A 21,920-nucleotide genomic window follows, 5' to 3' on the forward strand; every position below is an offset into this window, starting at 1 on the left:
CTCCCATATTACCATTATCTATTGTCTCTGCATATAAACCTTTTCACACCATATGTTAAGGTCTGAGCAACATATAGGCCTACCTCCATTCACCATTCTTCTCTTAATTGGTTTATAGAAATGCAAACAAGGTATTGGGATTAAGTGAAGTTCACATTTCATTTGCAAATGAGCAAACCATCCGCATCTACACCTCCTCGCCTCTTTGGATGTTGACAACTCTCTGTATTGTAATACAGTGGTGGGAGACAAGCTCAGAGCCTTTACTTTGGTAAAAATACCAATACAAAGAGGTACAAATGCTCAATTACAAACAAGAATCATGCATTCAGAGGGCTATCAAAGTAAAAGTACAAAAGTATTATGAGATAAATTAAAGGATCAAGAGTAGAAGTACAGAGTCTGTAAAAAAAAAAAAAAAAAAGGCTGATTATATATTATTATTACTGTTTCCCAGTTAAAGGGTTGAGGTTCACTAGGCTTGCTGTTAGTCCAGACTTAACCTTGGGGTTGGGCCCCTCCAAAAGGTCACAAGATAAATCTGAGGGGTCAATGAATAATGATGTAGGAAAGGAGAAAAAAACAAAGTTATGCTACACAAATTTCTACCCATTTTTCAGACTTTTCCATAACCTTTTTTGTTAAATGTTGGATATTTTTACCTCTCTGGGCAGTTTTGTAAATCAAACCATCTAATTTATACACATCTGCACAATAATATGGGGCCAATTAGACAGTTGAAAAAGGTTGGGAACCACTGGTTTAATCTTTAGAAAAGGCTGCATTGTATTATATGTAATATCTGAAAGTCAAAAGTATTCAGCAACTATATTTGCCGAAAAAAATATAGAGTAGAAAATACAATATTTCCCATTGAAATATAGTGGCATTTCACTAGCAAGGACCACACAATCAACAGGTATGATTAAATGATTTATTGATGATCGAACAGAAGATGTATGAGGCTTGCGGTTGCCGAAGAGACATTCGAAAGCGTTGTGGGGAAGCTACGATAGGGAAATCCGCCGTAGCACCCTGGCACGACCGACCCCCTTATAACCCTATGGAGAGGAAGAAGATCAGGAGGCAGGACAGAGAAAGGCGTAGGGGTGAGGGATGCAAGATACGACAGCGAAGGGTAGGAGTTAGGACGTGTGGGTATTTATGGAAATGTTGGCGATGACGTGTTTGATGTGTGGTCCCGCTCCTGAAACTCTGCTATATCCACTCGCCATACTGCTAATTAGCACCACATAAAGGAAATGCCTTGCATAAAACACCCAATAATTATACTTAAATACAGTACTTGTATATGTACAAAGTTAGTTTTCACCAATGTCACCTTTCAAACAGCAGACCTCTGACGTTTTTCAGTGACAGGTGAGAGGAATTAAACACAAATCACAATTTGTACCCACTCTGTTTTACAGTGCAATGCAGGTGCAAAACCTCTCTTACGCAATATTCCATAACTGTGCTCTGGTTCATGGTCTTTAAGTCTATGTTTGACAAAAAAAAAGTAGTTTACTTTGAGTAGACTTCTGGGCCTGTATTTATCAAGCTTCTCATAATTACTCATAAGAACAGTGCTAAGTACTGACTTAAGAGTAAAATAATTCTTGGCTCAAAGCTGTGCTTAAAAGTTAGTTATCAAGCATCATAGTCCTAATTTGAGTGAAGTGTAGGACTAAACCATCTATTAACCATCTAAGTGTCAGTTTTAGTGCTGATTCACGACACTTAGATTTTGATTGACGATGTAGCCAAGGACCAATGACATGATAGATTTCCTTATTTAAGAATATTCTCAGATAAATTCACGTTGAATGGTGAAATTCCTAAGAGGAGTTTATATTCAATACACATTTTTCAAGATAATACATTATGATATGGGCCTACACTTTAATAAATGAAAGATTTTAAAAAAAGTTTATCTTCATATGAGCGCCATAAATTGCGCCTACTACTCCTGTGAAGTTATTTGCATGAGTTGTGTTTGCTTCTGTCGGATTACGGGGGTGTTGTTGGGAAGTCGATTAAACTTTAAATGTGTGGAGCTCTGAAGCTGAAGTGCCATAATTGTTTCCATGACTATTCGGCTTATTGATGGTTGTGACGGGCCAAAATCATCAGCATTGCTGCGTTTGTTCTGTGGCAAATAAACAAAAGCTTCATCATCACCTTCAGTTTGGCTGAAAAGGCATTAGTGCGTAAGGTCAGTGGTGAGATGGCGTCCCTCACCAACTCGCTGATGCCTGCGCTGTCCGACCCCATCTTATTAACTGCGCGTCATCAAATAATTCAGTTCACAGTGCCATCACAAGACCTACTGGCAACTCCTAACCACGCGAGAGACCTCTCGAGCTGTCTTAAATAACTGGGAGAGTAAGAGTGATTCTTAGCTTTAAGAAATTTGATAACTCGCTTTTATTCCTAAGTTTAAAAGTAGGAGTAAGTTTCATGGATTCTCAGCACTTAAGACTAAAATAGCACTTTGAGAAGCCTGATAAATACCAGCCCTGGTCAAACATGGAGAAACCGAATTATATCCTTTTTGGGCATTTTCTTTTGACACATCACAATGCAGAATAAAATATCATGTCACCAAACTTTTATTTACATTTAACAAGTGAATGACTTTTATCTTAATATTATGAACGAATATCATCCATTTGTCTCTGTGTTGTGGTGCATCTTAAATGATGGGTTATGTGAACTGAAGTGAAAGTAGAAATAGCCCTAATTCACACAATGAATATGGCATGTCTCTAAAGAACAAGTGCAAACAGATGTCAAGGCACAAACATATATAAAAAAAAAATGTAATGAAACAAATAGCACAGAACAATCCATGTTATGAACAGACATAACTACTTAAAAATCTTGCAGGAATCTTAAAAGTGACATTTAACCGTTTCTGTTTTGTTTCTTTAAAGAAGTTACTTAAGGAATGTTATTCAGTCTGTGGCAGATACAAGCTAATCAATAGACAGTCATGCAGAACAACACACTAATACAACTGTGAATATTGATTCTGTGTAAACATTGTACGAAAAACATTTCCCCTTCATCCATTTTTTCATTCTCCATGCTTGTTTGTTTTCTTCTAAAAATAAGCTCTGTGCAGTCAAAAGGTTCATAAAATGCCAACATTAGTTAACATAAGTTAATGTGATTTTTATAAAAAGTTGTTTCTGTATGTATTCTGTATTCTCTTATTAAACTTAAACTTCAAATGCAAAAAGGGAAAGTAAAATGAAAACTTAAAATACTCAAAAAGAGATCTGAATACATAACAAGACTCATCAACTCAAACAACTACCATTTAAACAAGTGGTTCTCAAACTGGTTCTTGAAGGCCTATTAAGGATCCTTTAAATTATTTTTTTTCATTTGCCATGTGATAATGAGATAAGGGTCATTTTTATGATAAGCTTTACAACAATTTTCAACAATTATTTTCCACTTAAGCCAGTCGATTAATACACTTTGTTATATATCTAATTTTAAAACAGCACTTCTCAAGACAGTGCCCTTGATTTTTAGTGACTCTCATCCAATAAGGGGTGTCCTTGGTCAAATATCTGTTTACAGGAGCTCACTGTGAATAGTATGAGCACCTCTGAGCGAGAGCAGTAAGAAATATATCAAAAATTAAAAATGACAAAATTGACAGAGAATGTGATCGTTGCAAATCAGTGATTGTTGGAGTTATTGAAGGTTTCTCCTCTATGAATCAAGTCTGTTATGGTTTTCATTATGAAAAGCAGTAATCGTCACATGGCTGTTGCAGTCTCTCATGCAGTCTGTGCACATCGGGTATTATCCTGCAAGAACAGAAAGATGACAAAAAAAGCACCTTTAGACAGACAGAAAAATGTGGAGATAAGAGCTATTATTTCACTGTTTTAATGTACAAGGTCTTGAATTTATGTTTACTAATTTATCCTGTTTAAAAATCTGTGTTAGTGAGCACTTGTCCTTTGCCGAGATAATCCATCCACCTCACAGGTGTGGCATGTCAAGAGGCTGATCAGACAGCATGGGTATTGCACAGGTGTGCCTTAGGCTGGCCACAAAAAAAGACCACTCGAAAATGTGCAGTTCCATCACACAGCACAATGCCACAGATTTCGCAAGTTTTGAGAAGCGTGCAACTGGCAAGCTGACTGCAGGAACGTCCGCCGGAGCTCTTGCCCGTGAATTGAATCTTCATTTCTCTACCATAAGCCGTCTCCAAAGTCGTTTCAAAGAATTTGGCAGTACATCCAACCAGCCTCACAACCGCAGACCACCTGTAAATACACCAGCTCAGGACCTCCACATCCAGCATCTTCACCTCCAAGATTGTCTGAGACCAGCCAACTTCACACAGTCATTCAAGAGGAGTGGACCAACATTTCAAAGGCCACAATCAACATCCTCATCAACTGTGGTGGTCACACCAGGTAGTGACTGGTTTCCAGACCCCCTTGGACCCCCTCAATACAATGAAACGGCACATTTTCGAGTGGCCTTTTATTTCACACATTTTGACAGATTTGTAAATAATAGTTGAGAGAAATAGGCCTTTTGTGTACATAGAGAAAGTCTTAGATCTTTGAATTCAGCCCATGATGAATGGGGGCAAAAACAAAAGTGTTGTGTTTATAATTTTGTTCAGTGTATATATATTTGTCTGTGGTGCTCTTAAAAAGTCAACAGCCTTTGTGGGCGGCTGTGGCTCAGGAGTAGTAGGAGTAGAGCGGGTTGGCCGTTAATCGGAAGGTCGGAGGTTCAATCCCTGGCTCCCCCTGCTTGCGTGTCGAAGTGTCCTTGGGCAAGATACTGAACCCCGATTTGCTCCTGGCGGCTGTTCCGCCAGTGTATGAATGAGTGTGAATGCTAGTTTCTGTTTGAGCACTTAGGCTAAGTGTATGAATGTGTATGACTGGTGAATGCAGATGTAGTGTAAAAGCGCTTTGAGTGGTCGAAAAGACTAGAAAGGCGCTATACAAGTACGGAGCATTTACATTTACTTTACCACAGACCTCATTATACTTGTAAAGTCACATCAATTTAATTATATAACCCAAAATCCCAAATTTGTTTCAATATGTTCAAAATACCTTTCCAGTCGTTTATTATAGAAAATAGGTGGTGTAATAAATGTGATTTAGACTAGCAACTAGTCTAACAATTACTTTCATTATTGATAATGCTGCCAATTGCTTTCGTGATGAATCAATTATTTGTTCAGTCTATAAAATGTAAAGCTGTGTTCTATCAGTTTACTATTATAGAAGGGTAAAAAAACCAACAAATATTTACTTTCGAGAAGCCAGAGCCAGAGGGTTTTTGGTGTTTTTTGCTTAATAAATTACCTAAACAATGAATCAGTTATCAAATTGTTGCCAGTAAATCTTCTGTCGATCGATTAAGTGACTAATTGATGAATGGTTCAGCTCCATTTCCACCATGGTGTCATATTTCCTACCTTTAGAAAAGACCACAGTCTTTCAGGTTATTCTTAATAATGACGTCGGTGACGGCGTCAAAGACAAACTGCACGTTCTTGGTGTCAGTGGCACAGGTGAAGTGGGTGTAGATCTCCTTTGTGTCCCTTTTCTTGTTCAGGTCCTCAAACTTGGTCTGAATGTAACTGGCTGCTTCATCAAACTTGTTGGCCCCTGGGGAAGACGAGGAAGTGATTTGTTATGAAGATTGTACTTTCTTATGCTTTGATTTGTTAGTAAGCCTGCACTGTGTATGTGGTTGCGCTACAGATGTTAACTATCAAAGCCCTGCTCTCAGGTGCAGCAAGGCCCCTGATATTCCACTGTGTACCTGTGTATTCTGGGAAGCAGATGGTGAGGGGGCTGCGAGTAATCTTCTCCTCAAAGAGGTCCTTCTTGTTGAGGAAGAGGATGATGGAGGTCTCGGTGAACCACTTGTTGTTGCAGATGGAGTCAAATAGCTTCATGCTCTCGTGCATTCGATTCTAAAGAGAAGCAAAATAGATCATGGACCTCCGCTAAGGCACAACAACACATCAGAGCTGCCACCTGGGGAAGATGTTGTTTCATATTTTAAAGAGCAATGAAGGTTCTTGAAAGCATCTTTTCACCAAGTCTCCTGAGCACGTCTTTAAATTCATAAGCAGTTCAAGAAATTGGATCAAATGGTTCAAGTCACTTGAAAAATTAGCTTTTGTTACATAATTACACTCCATTGGTTCAACTGTAAATGGATCGTTAAAGTCCATTAAGCCAATTTTACCACCTTGTGCTCTCTATTGTTAAGCTATAGTGAAGGAGGGATGGGTGCTGTCAAATACCTTGTAATGTCTTACAATCTAAACCTCATTCATACCTCATACCCCATACCTCATGCTGAAAATGAGCCAAAGAGCAGATTTATGAAGCCAGTTATATTTCTGTGCAGATTAAGACACAAACATGTCAGAAGGTGAATATTTCCTTACCATCTCCTCATCCTCAGCCAGCACCAGGTCATAAGCACTCAGTGCAACACAAAAAATAATGGCTGTGACTCCTTCAAAACAGTGGATCCACTTCTTTCTCTCTGAGCGTTGGCCTCCCACATCAAACATTCTGCAAAGGGGGTGAAGCAAAGGAGATTCATTGTGTGTTTCCACTAGTTGGGGAAGGAGGTCACAATGAAAGACAGTAAGGTGAAGCTGATACCAAATATGGCATTAAAGGGGGCATTTCAGGAAGAGTGATCCTGAAAAAGGAAGGGAGGAGAAAGTTAGGGTGATATTCCATCCTTGGATGTACATTAAGTTTTCATGAGGCTGCTTTGAGAACAAAAAGTGTCGGGGAGGTGTCCGTCAGATATCTGATAAAAGACTGCAGGGTCAATGCGGGCTACGAGAGGCAGGCAGGCAAGCCTCTATATTCAGAGCACAGCACTGACTAATGGGGAAGCTGAGAACTGTGATCGATGCTGTGAGCAAAACCCTACAGACAGCAAAGGCAACAACAGTCCACCACATCCAGGACAGCTGCCATATTTTGATGATGCAGAGGGCGAATATGAGCTTTCAGCGATCCCACAATCTGTTTATGTTAGCATGCGCCCAAAAAGCACCATTTTGATAAATCTAAATTAAGCCATTGTCAAAAGATGACATTTCTCCGTCTCTGTAAGTATTTCCTTTCCGCACTTAGTATGGCAAACAGGGGAGAATTGTGAAAACGTGACTTTCTTCTTATTGTTTGCCTCCATGTATTATTCAGGCCAAATATTGAGGCTGTGCCAGAAGGTAAATATCAGAGAGTATCAGGAAACAGGTCACACCAGAGCCATGTAGCTGCTTCTGTGTGTATGTGTGTGTGTGTATATATATATATATATATATATATATGTGTGTGTGTGTGTGTGTGTGTGTGTGTTTGTGTGTGTGTATATATGTGTATGTGTGTATATATGTATATATATATATATATATGTATGTGTGTATATATATGTATATAGTACAGATCTGTTTAGCTGATTTACAAAGTCTAGGGTATTTCACAAACCAAACAACTGAGTTCTGTTAGAATAAGATCATCTCTTGGTATAATTTCATACACACATATCTATACTCCTTGCTCTTTCATATAACATATTTTATATATTCACCTATACACTGTACAGGAATTCTCCTTCACTATAGGTCCTGTAACTGTATCTCTCGCACATCCTCTATTAAGAGATGTATCTATACATCCATTACTGTCCCACACAAGTGTTCAGGCTGGGTCAGAGCATATTTTATGTAAGACCTACAATACTGCATGGAGGACACGCTCAAATGTTAGCACTATATAAAGCTCTTGTTTTATAGAGAGCACGGTGCACAGGATCAAATTAATTTACTCAGCTCTCAGTACAATACTGATAGTGAAGCATTTAATTGTTGGTATAATTTGGCTTCTGAATAGCTGAGTTGTACATTTCAAGCCAGGAGGGTCAGATGACCCTCTATGCTATTAAGGTTTAGACCAAAATGAAGTCTAGCAAATTGTTTAGAGCAATTGTGGAGGCGGCTGGTACGGTGGTGTCACTGCTGATACTGATAGAGCCTAATTCAATGAAAACACTTGTGATGGCACACTCACATTTACCCAGTTACTTTAATATCCAAGTCAGGTTTTTGCCTTACTGCTTTCCCAAAATAACGCAAACAGTTAAATTTTATTCAGTATTGATCCTGTGTGACAACCGGCAGTTTTTTTGCAACCAAGCATCAGAGATGAGTGAACACTATGGGGTCATATTACCACTTGTGTTACTAAATGTCAAATACACCCTCTCACTGTGGGTGAGTTGCTAGGCGAGAGTTCCCTAGACTCTCACGTTGGTCGAAAATGCCTAAAGTGTTTGTTTTGATAAAAGGGTGACTGGGTGAAAGTGGATATGGCAGTGTGCTATTTTCATGTATGTATTTATTTCCAAAATATCTTAAGTCTACTAACATCAGGTCAGTGCTATATGGCCTTACTTGAAGTGCAATTCCTTGAAAGTGAAGTGAGTCTCTACAATGCCAGTGGTCTTGACCCGAGTTCGCAGCACATCCTGCTGGGAGGGGATGTAATCTGCTTTACCTATCCTCTCCATTTCATTCAGGTAACTAAGAGAGAGAGAGAGAGAGAGAGAGACATACAACACATGTAGGGGTAAGGAAACTGAATATTTTTGGGTTGTGGACAAAACAAGACAAACAGGGCTTAGGGAAACATTCATCCACATTTTTAACCATTTTGTAGACCAAACAACTAAACGATTAATTGAGAAAATAATCTACAGATTAAATGACAATGAAAGAAATCGTAAGTAGCAGTAATAATTAAGTTATTACGCAGGTTGGAGTCCAATACATCAGGTTTTATCCTCCCAGAACTGCAGCTCCAAACGGTCGTTGGGAGAAATCAGGGTTAATTCAACCTTAAACAACAGATTGTTTTGTTGTTGTGAAACAAATAACATATAATGCCTTTTAAGTGGATATGGCGAACTTGAAAGCCAAGTGGAGCTAGCTGCAGATTCAGGGGATACTTCTCTTTAGGTGAATCTCTATGACCGACCACTCTCACATTGTCACATTGTTTTCATATCGTCATTTGACACATTTGTTACTCTAGCGACATTGATTAGTGGCATATAATGCACAGTGCCTTTGGTTACCTGCTGGGATGCTAGTATTTGGCTCATTGCAGACTTGGAGTTCAGGAAGAGAGTTTAATATTGTTTTTTATGTCTGGGGATATAAACATGACTGTTGTCTTGCACGTAGCCCATTCACATTATTTCCCTGCAGAAGAGGCCTCAGTTAAAACTGTGGCTTGTGGCACACAAACAAGACACTGCAGGTATCATCCACACATCAACATCGCTTTACTATTCACTGAATCATAATACAGTATATATATATATTGTTGATATTGTTTACAGATTTGACATGCTCAGCTGCTTGCCTTCATTTGTCTGCACAAGCTAACCATACAAGTTTGATTTTCTGAAGTTGAATATTATCTGCTGGGTAGTTGATGTCCTAACCTGCTGCTGTATGTCTGGTTGTTTTACTGGGTTTCGATTTATCGATCTCAGTTCACAAAATAGATTACACGTAATACCTAGCATAAGGCTCTGTATCTAACACAGTTTTCAATTCAATTCAATTCAACTTTATTTATATAGCGCCAAATCACAACAACAGTTATCTCACAGCGCTTTTCATAAAAGAGCAGGTCTAGACCATACTCTATGATGTTATTTACAGAAGCCCAACAATTCCCACCCAGAGCAAGAACTAGGCGACAGAGGCAAGGAAAAACTTCCTTTTAAGAGGCAGAAACCTCGAGCAGAACCATGGCTCAGGGTGGGCGGCCATCTGCCTTGACCGGTTGGGGGTGAAGGACAGAGAGGGAGAGAGCGAGAGAGCAAGCGAGAGAGCCGGCAAGAGAGAGAGAGAGAGAGAGAGGGCAAGAGAGGAACAGAGAGAAAAAGAGAGGGATGGAAGGAGAGAGAGGGGAGGGAGGCAGCCTACACAATATACACACATAGAGGTACAGACAGTAAAGGCGATGTTGCTATAGACTAAATGAAAAATGGTATAGATATGTATAGTAGTGTTAATGATAACAGTCGTAATGTTAATGATTATAATAACAATAATAACAATAGGACTAGTAACAATAGTCGTTGCAGCAGAGGGTGTCGAGCAGGAACACGGGGGCAGCAGGTGACCCGCAGCCACAGATCCAGACTCCACAGCTCCAGAGCCAGAAAACCTGCAGGAAGTGATAGGAGGAGAGAGGAGAGGGACGAGAAAGCACAAGACTACCGGAAAGGGGAGAAGTTGTGTTAGTAACATGCAATAATGGGATGAGGTTTTCTGAGGGTAAATGTTTTATTGTCACTCCAATCTCTACCTTGCTTGCTTAGTGTACGCTTGTGGAGAGTGAGATGAGGTCAGTGAGTGGATGCCAAATATCAACTGTGCACATATTCTGTATTCACAAAAGAAATTCCTGTGGAAATGGAGGACTGAAATGTCTATGAGACTACTAAGGGATTACCACTAGACCCACTAGTAGTATGTACTATCCTTAGTGGGATTATTTCTATGGCAAGATCACAGACAGAAAGAGATATCGAGCATTGCAGTTGGACAGAATTTACCATTCATGCATGTCATGTATACAAAATAATACAAATGAATGAGGCAGTAGACTGACGAGAGTGATTAAATACATAATACATTATTAAACAAACACCCTTCTGTCTCATCATTGCAGCTATTACAAAATATTTCCAAATGGGATGAAAGACATCACACAAAGCAACATTTCTGACTTTTATGTAGCACTGCCACTGGGGTTTCATTATCACAACTATCAATTCTCAGAGTTATTTGGACAATTTTGCTTGAAGTTAACGCAATTTCTTGAGTCTCATTTATACATCCCTCATGACTCTGCTTATCAGGTTACAATATTAAAGAATCAAACCCAGAGAGGTAGAAAAAATCACTAACTGGAAGTTATTGGACCATCCTTCCGAGTCTCTATAGCTCCCTAGAGAAGTTAAAGACAGGTTTCATATGAGAGAAGCTGAAAGGGCTGCACCATTATTGCACCCTTTATATGATATCAACATAAAATGGATCAGCATAAACATCAACCAAATACAAACACCCAGAACAGTCCCACTGTCACTTTCTTTAGCTGTTTTATAATCGTTATAGTATTACTCCAGTGCTTCAGCTGCAAAACTCATTTCTAATAGGAATGACAAAGGTATGCAGGATGAGAAAAAAAAACCCACATTTGACAGGTGGCTGTGAGGTTTCCCACTTGGCCAAATTTATATTTATATTGGTGAAACAGAGTCCGGTGTATGCAGGGGCAGAATGGAAATTGATTGATGTACAAGTAGAAGAAGATATGTAGTAATAACTTTGATAATGGCAGCCTGAATTTAACAAAAGAGAGTAGAATATTAAAAATGATAGATTTAAGCAAGGTGGCACATGGCTTGAAGGTAATACTTTGTTGAATTAGAGAAAGGGTTTTTAGAAGAAAGCATTAACGTATATTTGATTGCTAGGTGGATCGCGGTATAAAATGCAGAAACAAATTCACACTCACTATGCTGCAGAGTCGTTGAGTTGGTACTCTCGTGACCGCGCAAAGCAATTCTGTATCCCGCTGTCACCCCACAATCGCCGAATCACGTTGGCCAGGTCATCGGGAAGGATGCCCTGTTCTTCAGCAGCTGCAGACAGGGCAAAGAGCTGCTGGGCATCATCCTGCAGGGGGCGAAATGGACACAGGGCATCAATGCCAAAACGTTTTTAAAAACTGTTATCCTTGACACAAGATAAAATTATATCCTCTCTATTTAGTGTATATATTTGTGTATTGATTACAACGATAATAATTTATAATTAAAGGATTGGTCTATCTTTATTCACACATATGATCTTTTGTACAACAAAAGAGTTAGCCACAGTCCTATATCTGTGAAAAAGCCAGTTTCAAATTCCGCTGAAGTTAAAATGAGTTGTACAGCAGTCTTAGAGAAAGCTCTTTTGTTTTGATGTGTTTTTTAGTACAAACATTCCTCTTTGAGCTTCAACAGAGACTGTTTGCTTGCTGAGTAACTTTGGAAGAAACCTGCTTTAATTTGTCCAACACAAGCTGCTGAAGCCTCATATTAGCTTTGGCTGGACTTTAAAATGCTTTGTTGCAGTAAAAAATTATTTTTTACTGTCTCTCTTATATTAAAATGAATATAAGAATGAGCTAGCATGGACAGGAAGAAGTACAGCGACCAATAACTCTTTTAATGTACTTATAGACATATTAGACTTGAAACAATGTGCATGTATCCTTTAAGGACACAATAAAGTCAGTTCTAGTAGTTAAGTATTCTTCAACTCCTATGAAGACTTGGCACTGTTGAGGTGATAACATCTTCTCAGGCATTAGTAAAGTATTTGGATACATAATGCAAAATATTGTGTACTCACAAAGGGCTGAGTCTCTGAACTAATGCCTAATTATAGTAGCAATATTACGAAATGGTGCCGTCAGTGAAACCTGTGATAAAAAGATGCCATCCAATCTGGACCGAGCACTAGATGAGATAAGTTAGTGTGACTCAAGCTAACAGCATTTATCACAGTGTGGCTTGACTTCCTGCTGTTTTCCATCTTGCTTGTTTTTCTAAATTTCCTCAGTCTTCCTGTTACCGCAAAATTAACAATCTTCTCTAAGCTTTATTCACAATGAGTGATAAAATAAACTCCAAAAAGCAATAATTAATTGCAGATCTTCTCTGTGCATGTGCGTGTATCAGCGTAGCAGTGATTCTGCAGAATATCTGAATATGTGTATAGTCATCATTAAAATAAAGGAATGATTCACAATTAAGAATACTTTTAACAATTCTGGCTGAAAACAATATCTTTACTGAGTGTCTGTGTGTGTGTGTGTGTGTGTGTGTGTATACATCTACTCTCCTTCGTGGGTAGTCATGTTGTTTTATTTCTAATGGATTTTCTTCAGCTGATTGATTTTTATTTACCTTGTTCTTAGGGAGAATCAATCACCACTTACAATTCTTTATTCTGAGGATAATAACGATTCATTTTATCGAGTGTTTGTGTCTGTATTCCAATGTTTGAAATAGAAATATAAGTTTAGTTCTGTTATTAATAATTAATTGCTGTTTAATAATTTGTTTTATTCTTGCAGTATTTGGTTGCAGCAAGATTACACACCACCAATGGCAGAACCACCTTTTGGATTATAAGTGATTTATACAATTTCTGAGAATGTGATATTTGAACTCTTCCTGTTCCCTCAACCAAATTGCAACAGCAAATAGCGTGGATAATGTGTGTGTGTGTGTGTGTGTGTGTGTGTGTTTCCAGTGCTGCTTTGTAAGTATGAGCAGGCTAGCACACTAATTGCTAGTGTGGGAGTCTGAGTATCGTCACGTACATACAACCATTTGACAGATCTGTCACAGACAGAAAAAGAGGCTATCTATCTTGCTCTAATGACCACAGCAGAGACCTCAATCCTCCAATTACAGTTTCAGTTACATCACACATATGCTGGCATCGCTGTAAAAACACTCTCCTTCACAGGAATGAGTTCAGCCACTGCTAGACCTCACTGACAGCTCCTTCACAGGTTGATAAGTATTCACAGGCTGCAGCAGACTAGATCTCTGACTGAAGCTGGGACTTGTTGTTGATGTTGGTGAAGTGTCTCTATGCGTGTTTCTGTACAAGAGTTTAATGAATGCACTGATGAGGTTCTGTGGATGCGTGTTAATTAGGGCTATGCTCGATTAATCAGATTGGTTTGACTAAGAATGTCCGAGGTTCCTGAAACCTGCATTCTATCAAATGACCAGCAGGGGGCAACTCTTCTGGTTGAAAAAAAAGTCTGGCTCCTTAGAAACAATGGTAAAATGACCCTACTTCTCAGCTGAATAATTACCTCAGTAAACACTTTCCTAATGAGTTTATGGTCTCAATCGCTAGTTTCATGTATTCTTCAATACAATGATGTTCATTTACTAATGGTCCTATTTAGAGGAAAATAGACTATAAAGCACAGTATGCTTTATGATTATCTATGATAGACAAGACGTTACCATGGCGAATTGTCAATCAGGCTGGTGTGACTCGTACCTACAGCACTGTGTAAATTTAACCAGCGCTGTTGAAAAAGCTTATTAGGAGTTGCCTGTTCACTTTTTTTGGTGAGTACATAAATTTTAAGGGTTAAGGGTTGTTCACTAGACAAAATTGTCAGCCCTGTTAAAATGACAGTTAACGTGAATTACAGTTGCACCTAGCTAAGCAAGCTAGCTAGCTCCACACACGGCCATTAGCTCCACCGTCTCGTCCAAATATGGTCATATCCAGTGCTGCTGGTTGCAAAAAATCCACATGGCGGCGACCTATCGGCCAAACTGGAGGCTTCAAAATGGCTGTCCACAGGTGACGTCACAATGACTATGTCCACTTCTTATATACAGTCTATGGAAAAAAACACACTCTCCGGCTGTTTCCAGCAGACTTGTTTTAGAAGTGTTTAGAGGTGTAGAAGGTCCGTTAATATGCACATGCTGGATGGCTATGATATAATGCTAAAAGACTTGATATGGAAACATGTAAGATCAAACTGGACTCACATGTTGTTCTACCTTTGACTGCGTAGCATATATTTTCAAACTATCTTTTCACTTTTACATTGTCTTCACTGTCACAAGAGAAAGGACTTTCAGGATCAGTTGGCAAAATCACACTTTCTCAGGTAACACTGGCTGTGGTTGCTAAAGTGTAAACTTCCCGAAACACAATAGAGCTGCTAATGTTAGCCTAAACTATGATTACTAAACAGCGAATGTGCTAGTTTCTAATGAGGCTTTTTGTAACTGAAACCTTAAGCCCACAAACTAACCTAGTAAGTTGCAAATAAAAACGGTGTCTATATTATTTACATTTTAACTTTTAACTTAATTTTTGTTTTGGGCAGGCTGAAAAAAAACACCACAATCCAAAATCTTTAAATGTAGAGTGTTGAACTTATTAACGGCATTTGAGATTCTGAACATTAATATTGCAGCATACAATTATGTAAAGATGTAGTGGAGTAATGGCGTCCTAAGCAGAGAATGACACACTAGCTCAGCCTGTGTTGTGATCCCAGCCTCTCTGTGCCTTGTTTATACAGCCGCTCTGACTGTGTGTGCATGTTAGTGCCCGTGAGTCCCTCCATGTGAAACTGTTGAGGAGAGCGAGAAAAGAGAGTTTCTTTTCTCAACTTTTTCTTTCGACCAAATCAGAGTTGGTGATTGTCAGAACAGTGAAAAGACTAACAATGACATTTTTGGTGAGTTTTATTTAGTTTCTGACCAGTTTGAATGAAGTGTGGTTTACGATGATCCTGCGGAGTAAAATCTTTAAGTGGAGTCTGGTGGGTGGTAGCAGCCATTTGTTTTGGTCTGAGATGCGGGTGCTCTAGTGCGACATTGAGTAGTCCAATGAACACTGCCGTAATATGTGGACAAATCCAAAGCTTGACATGCCTGTTTTGCCTAGTTAGAGTTGGTAAGCTATGATTGGAGCTTTTTGGGAGATTACCTGAAAGATGAATGACATGAAGAATCGCAGTTGTTTAAAAACAGAAACCAGACAATTCTAGGCCACCTGTAAGGTCTTCCATTTACAGATAGTAACCTTCAAAACAAATAATTAATTTGTGTCATTGCTGAGGCTGCAGAAAGCACCTGGCAAAGTAAAAGTGCAGTTAAAATGTGTCCTGCCAGCACTTTTGAATACATCCAATCCCCAAAACCGCCCTCAGCGGCATGTTTGCTGCTGCAGCAGCTGCTCGTATTTGTCAGCCTCTTCTCTGTTATTAGAACTTTGAGTAGACAGTTGATCAAAGATGAAGGAAGTGAAGTCTGTAAGACAAGGGCTGTATCCCCACAGGTTCAGAGAAGGATCAGAGAAGTATAACGCATTGTTCTAGTTTCTAGTATCAACATCAGTTTCACTGCTAAAAAAGGGCTGCTGTGAACAGGTGAATGTTGGAAATCACATGATCCCACATTTGCTTAAAACACTGGCCCAGCTTACCAGTGTTACTGACTGGACAAGAATGGCAGAGAGGAGGCATGATTTGAGAAACAAACCTGTTTTCCCAGAGGCATCAAAGCCTTGAAAATTGCTCACTTTGGGCTATGCTGGATGCTGGAAGTGAGAGAATGAAATGTTTGTTTCAAAGATATCAGAGTTTTTCATCTCTTTTATTCTGAGACAGAAAGAAAAGTGAAAGGGGCATAGTGGGTTGTAGAAACAAAGGCAAGCTCTTGGGATTTCCCTTTTGGGAAAGCATAAGTCTTGAGGACTTCACAACAACTGCAAGATGCTGTTTATAAAACAGGCATTGTTTTGTTGTGGCCTGAGGGAGATCCTCATCTGTCTATGGTTAGTAAGACCAACTGACTTTTCTCACACAACGGTGATGGCTTTCTGCTTTCACTCTTATAACACCACTGATTTTCAACAATTAACTTGGCACATTTACATTAGCTTGTATGCATAGGTACAGGATTATGCCTGCTTATACTCTGTATCCAGTTTTGTCTAGTCTAACCATGCTTATGCAATCAAATGTAATATTTTTGGACAAAAATAATGAATACTAATGAAATGATATATGCAGAAAAGCCAAGCTATACAAAAATACATCTTGTTTGTGTGCGAGTGAGTCTTACCACTCTGGAAGGGTTGCTGTAGTCTACCTTGAGACTGGCCATGGCTTTAACAATTGCCATAATAGACTGGATGGTGTTACTATAAACCACTGCTCGGTACTGCTTACACTCATCTTCTGAGTAGCCATCTTCATGGATGATCCTAAGAATGCCAAAAACATGCAACATTTACTAAAGTGTACATTAAAGGATAGGTACACCATTTTTTCCGTACTGTCTTAAAACAATAGACAAGTTCCCATGTGAACACTGAAACAAGGTTTTTCTTGCTGTAATCATTCCCATTCCTTCTGTTATAATTAAGTAATGAACATTAATAAGTTAAATGGTATGTTTATTAGTAACACTAATGGGTGTTGAAATGCAAAACATTTTGAAGCTGAAAGGTCTTTGTCTGCTTACAATTACTACCCTGTCTATCAAGAAGCATACTGTGTATATGTGCGGTTAACACACAGTGAAACTGCCTCAACTCTGCAGCATCCAGCTGATGAAGTATCCTGAGTTTACCTCTTGCATTAGTATTAGTCTGTACCTGAGAGTGAGGGAACTATGTGTGCATCCTATCGTGAGATGCAATCATCCAGACTTCGTCAGGCTGCAAAGGGAAGTGCAGTGAGAGCAAACTGAGAGGATGCCACATTAATTCTAAAGTAAAACTGCCTATTGCTTTTAATTGTTGCATTGATGCAAATGCTAACAAACAGTAACAGTTAAGCAAACAGATTTGCCTAATTTTTAAGCTGTTTTATGAAAACGGTTATATTTCCCTAACTTTCTCTGTAATGCTGTATTTACAAAGGATACATCGATGTGTAATGTTACATAATAGCCTAGTGTTATAAGTGTTTTTGTCTTGCAGGCTGGTTTATCTATATGCCTGTTAATAACCTGGCTTCAAAAAGCGACTGTTCCTGCTCCAAGCTCATAAAAAATGTATTCAATGCCTGGCTAGCCCAGGGGAATGTGAATAATTAAGCCATTTATGGTCCTGTGTGTGTGTGTGTGTGTGTGTGTGTGTGTGTGTGTGTGTGTGTGTGTGTGTGTGTGTGTGTGTGTGTGTGTGTGTGTGTGTGTGTGTGTGTGTGTGTATGTGTGCGTACTGATTGGTGCATAGGCATTACAATATTGTCTTTTAATGCTCATTCCTCTTGTGCTATGAGCAATAAAAGACAATAACAAACAGGGGAGGCTACAATGTCCCCTGGAAACCACATAGAAGAAAGTCAGTTTTATTTTGTCCAAAAATAACATGGTTACTGGAAATTACTGAGCTATAACTTAATTAATTTAATATGGCTCATGGTCAGTGACTGAGTGACTGAGCTAAACAAAGAAGATGAGATCTGTGAGGTATTGGCAACTTAAAAAATGAGCAGAGATTAGTCGGGTGTATGTGTGGGAATGTATTTTCCTGTTTGCATCTCTGCTGATTAGCTGGCTTGCCAAAACACATCAGGATTTTAAAATGAGCACATCATCTGCAGGTGAAACATTTCCTTCCAGCAACAACAGAAACACAAGTTTACAGATTCATTATTGTTCTCCCCTTGGCTTCTTTTGTGAAACAAGTATTATTATTATATTATCAAGAAACCATAAGCCCTTGGCCAGATTTGGTCTGGATTGGCTAGGTTATGAAATATAATGGGCTCACCCGACACACAAGTCAAGTTTCAAAGTGGAAACACTCATTTTGAGATGGGCAATCCATCTTTGGGTTTAACAGAAAAGACCAACAACTACAACAAGAAAAATAAAAATTGCTTATGTAACTTACTTCATCTGCTTTACAATGGTGCTCTTCCCAGACTCCCCAGCACCTGTTGGAACATTAAAAGATTAGAGTGGCAAAGGAATATCAAGCTCCTGTTGCTATTGTGTTTGTGTTGTGCATCACATTTTGTCCTTTGTGTTGCATGGTTTATTTATGTTTCCATTTTTGAGGTTATTATGTACATATGTATGCATGAAGAATTCCCTTGTTCATTGTTATGTTTATTTTTCTCTCTGATAGAAGAATGATGCAGGGAAGAGAGAGGGTTTCACGGCTCTTATGCTTCTGCATACTTTTTTCCAACTGCTGAGTACATGATGAAAGAAAAATGTAAAGGTGGCTTTAATATATCAACTACAAATTGCATGTATTTTTCAAAGCATATCATAGCTTTATATATTATTTTATAAAGGTCTCTGCTAGTTGTGGTACTATGGCACAAAACATTTTATATAATATATATGTGCTGTTTAGTCAATGAACTGAAACCAGTAGTATAGATTGTTACAGTCATGGCCAAAAGTGTTGGCACCCCTGAAATTTTTCCAGAAAATCAAGTATTTCTCACAGAAAAGTATTGCATTAACACATGTTTTGCTATACACATGTTTATTCCCCTTGTGTGTATTGGAACAAAACAAAAAAAAGCAAATTGGACATAATTGCACACAAAACCCCAAAAATGGACTGGACAAAATTATTGGCACCCTTTCAAAATTGTGGACAAATAAGATTGTTTCAAGCATGTGATGCTCCTTTAAACTCACCTGGGGCAAGTAACAGGTGTGAGCAATATATAAATCACACCTGAAATCAGATAAAAAGGAGAGAAGTTGACTGTGTATTGTGTGTCTGTGTGTACCACACTAAGCATGGACAACAGAAAGAGGAGAAGTGAACTGTCTGAGGACTTGAGAACCAAAATTGTGGAAAAATATCAACAATCTCAGGGGTTACAAGTCCATCTCCAGAGATCTAGATGTTCCTTTGTCCACAGTGCGCAGCATTATCAAGAAGTTTGCAACCCATGGCACTGTAGCTAATCTCCCTGCACGTGGACGGAAGAGAAAACTTGAGGAAAGGTTGCAACGCAGGATAGTCCGGATGGTGGATAAGCAGCCACAAACAAGTTCCAAAGAAATTCAAGCTGTCCTGCAGGCTCAGGGTGCATCAGTGTCAGCACGAACTATCCGTCGACATTTGAATGAAATGAAACGCTATGGCAGGAGACCCAGGAGGACCCCACTGCTGACACAGAGACATAAAAAAGCAAGACTACAGTTTGCCAAAATGCACTTGAGTAAGCCAAAATCCTTCTGGGAAAACGTCTTGTGGACAGATGAGACCAAGATAGAGCTTTTTGGTAAAGCACATCATTCTACTGTTTACTGAAAACGGAATGAGGCCTACAAAGAAAAGAACACAGTACCCACAGTCAAATATGGTGGAGGTTCAAAGATGTTTTGGGGTTGTTTTGCTGCCTCTGGCACTGGGTGCCTTGACTGTGTGCGAGGCATCATGAAATCTGAGGATTACCAAAGGATTTTGGGTTGCAATGTAGGGCCCACTGTCAAAAAGCTGGGTTTGCGTCTGAGATCGTGGGTCTTCCAGCAGGACAATGACCCCAAACATACTTTAAAAAGCACACAGAAATGGATGGCAATAAAACGCTAGAGAGTGCTGAAGTGGCCAGATCTAAATCCCATTGAACACCTGTGGAGAGATCTTAAAATTGCTGTTGGGAAAAGGCGCCCTTCCAATATGAGAGACCTGGAGCAGTTTGCAAAGAAAGAGTGGTCCAAAATACCAGGTGAGAGGTGTAAGAAGCTTAGTGATGGTTATAGGAAGCGATTGATTTCAGTTATTTTTTCCAAAGGGTGTGCAACCAAATATTAAGTTAAGGGTGCCAATAATTTTGTCCAGCACATTTTTGGAGTTTTGTGTGCAATTATGTCCAATGTGCTTTTTTACCTTCTTTTTTTTTTGTTCCAATACACACAAGGGGAATAAACATGTGTATAGCAAAACATGTGTTAATGCAATACCTTTCTGTGAGAAATACTTGATTTTCTGAAAAAATTTCAGGGGTGCCAACACTTTTGGCCATGACTGTAGCTGTAAATGTAAGACACGCTGGGCAAGAAAATTCCTAGTCCTGTGGATTAAAATAAAGAATTAAAGATCCATTAAGAATTAAAATTAAGAGCATTAGTGCTGAAAAAGCCAAGAAAAAAATGTCTGTGCCACACAGAGGTCATATACACACAATTCACAAGTCAGCAATAAGTTTTGTTTCTTAGTAAATAAACCTACTGGTCTGAATTAAGAATATCTTGAGCCGTGCTTCAGAACCATAGTTATCTTGTTGAAATGAATAATCCAGATTCTTTGGCACTTCACTTGTGCTGTCAGGACCATGCCACCATGCACTGTCCCATTACACCACCTGACCAAGACCTGCCAAAATCCATTAGCCCAGGCATGTGCTGATGGAGCAACCGGGACCAGCCATGATCACCCCTCATGTCAACCCTCATCACACTCATACACATCCAGCACTTTTCTGAGAGAGAGGGAGGAAGACAGGGCAAAGGGAGGGGTGTAAAAGCCATGTTAGGGCTGTATTTGCTGTCATATTAACTGTTTCTCATGAATTGCTGCAATACATGCTCGAAAGGCAGGGAGGTAGCTTGGATGGATCTCTAGGTGATTCTCTCTGTGACAAAAAATAAACAGCAACCCAGCACCATGGTATGGTTATCTTATATTTCTCCTCAAATTGTGAGATTAATTTTCACCTTTCTCTTTAATCCGTTTGTGGTTCTAACTTAGACCTGAGTGAATCCTGAAGTTGAAACGTTTTAATCCTACTTCAAGCTAATCATGATAAAATTATGTAACTAGGCTGCTGCTTTTATTCATTCGCCATGCTATCTAGGAACACGATGTTTTCTCACAGGGCTTATTAAGTTTCTTCTTTTAGACTGCCATCTATTTCCATCTGGAACATCAAGGTTTCCTTTTATGCATTAAATATGAACAAATAATATAAATACAGAATCAGAGTTATAGCCCTTTGTATTTAAATTAAAAATAAATGTGGGTGGTGGAAAGCAGAATATTGGTCTCTCTGTGGACACACACATGCATGAAGGTCACCTTTCTGACTCCAGAATAAAAAGCCATTAATATTTCAAGTCCAATGGGAGGTTAACACTTGTTAACAGCAGTGAAAAAGAAGAGCACCCTCATTCTTCGTGGTCAAGGTGTTTTAGGAGGCAATGTAGTCATTCTGCTTGAGGGGAACCTTTGAATTATGATCAAAATAAATAATTATTTATCTCTA

At 39.0% G+C, this 21,920-nt stretch overlaps 1 protein-coding gene across 2 annotated transcripts in view; it reads right to left on the reverse strand.

Annotated features, from left to right (window-relative positions):
• Positions 1 to 920: 920 nt before the first annotated feature.
• gnai2b (guanine nucleotide binding protein (G protein), alpha inhibiting activity polypeptide 2b) overlaps positions 921 to 21,920 on the reverse strand; it is a 57,147-nt gene continuing 36,147 nt past the window's right edge. Inside the window, exons 2-9 of one of the 2 annotated variants that reach the window (XM_038697479.1) lie at positions 18,578 to 18,620; positions 16,798 to 16,939; positions 11,640 to 11,800; positions 8,492 to 8,620; positions 6,464 to 6,593; positions 5,827 to 5,980; positions 5,477 to 5,669; positions 921 to 3,827 (exon numbers count right to left, since the gene is read on the reverse strand). In XM_038697479.1, the coding sequence (XP_038553407.1) occupies positions 5,479 to 5,669; positions 5,827 to 5,980; positions 6,464 to 6,593; positions 8,492 to 8,620; positions 11,640 to 11,800; positions 16,798 to 16,939; positions 18,578 to 18,620 (950 nt within the window). In that variant the 3' untranslated portion in view covers positions 921 to 3,827; positions 5,477 to 5,478. Of the gene's footprint in view, positions 3,828 to 5,476; positions 5,670 to 5,826; positions 5,981 to 6,463; positions 6,594 to 8,491; positions 8,621 to 11,639; positions 11,801 to 16,797; positions 16,940 to 18,577; positions 18,621 to 21,920 lie in introns of those variants that run through there. The other variant, XM_038697480.1, reaches the window with a different exon arrangement.

The sequence above is a fragment of the Micropterus salmoides genome, unplaced genomic scaffold, assembly GCF_014851395.1.
Source record: "Micropterus salmoides isolate LMB-PRFRI ecotype aquatic unplaced genomic scaffold, ASM1485139v1 Ms_hic_scaffold_4, whole genome shotgun sequence".
NCBI classification, from domain to species: domain Eukaryota; kingdom Metazoa; phylum Chordata; class Actinopteri; order Centrarchiformes; family Centrarchidae; genus Micropterus; species Micropterus salmoides.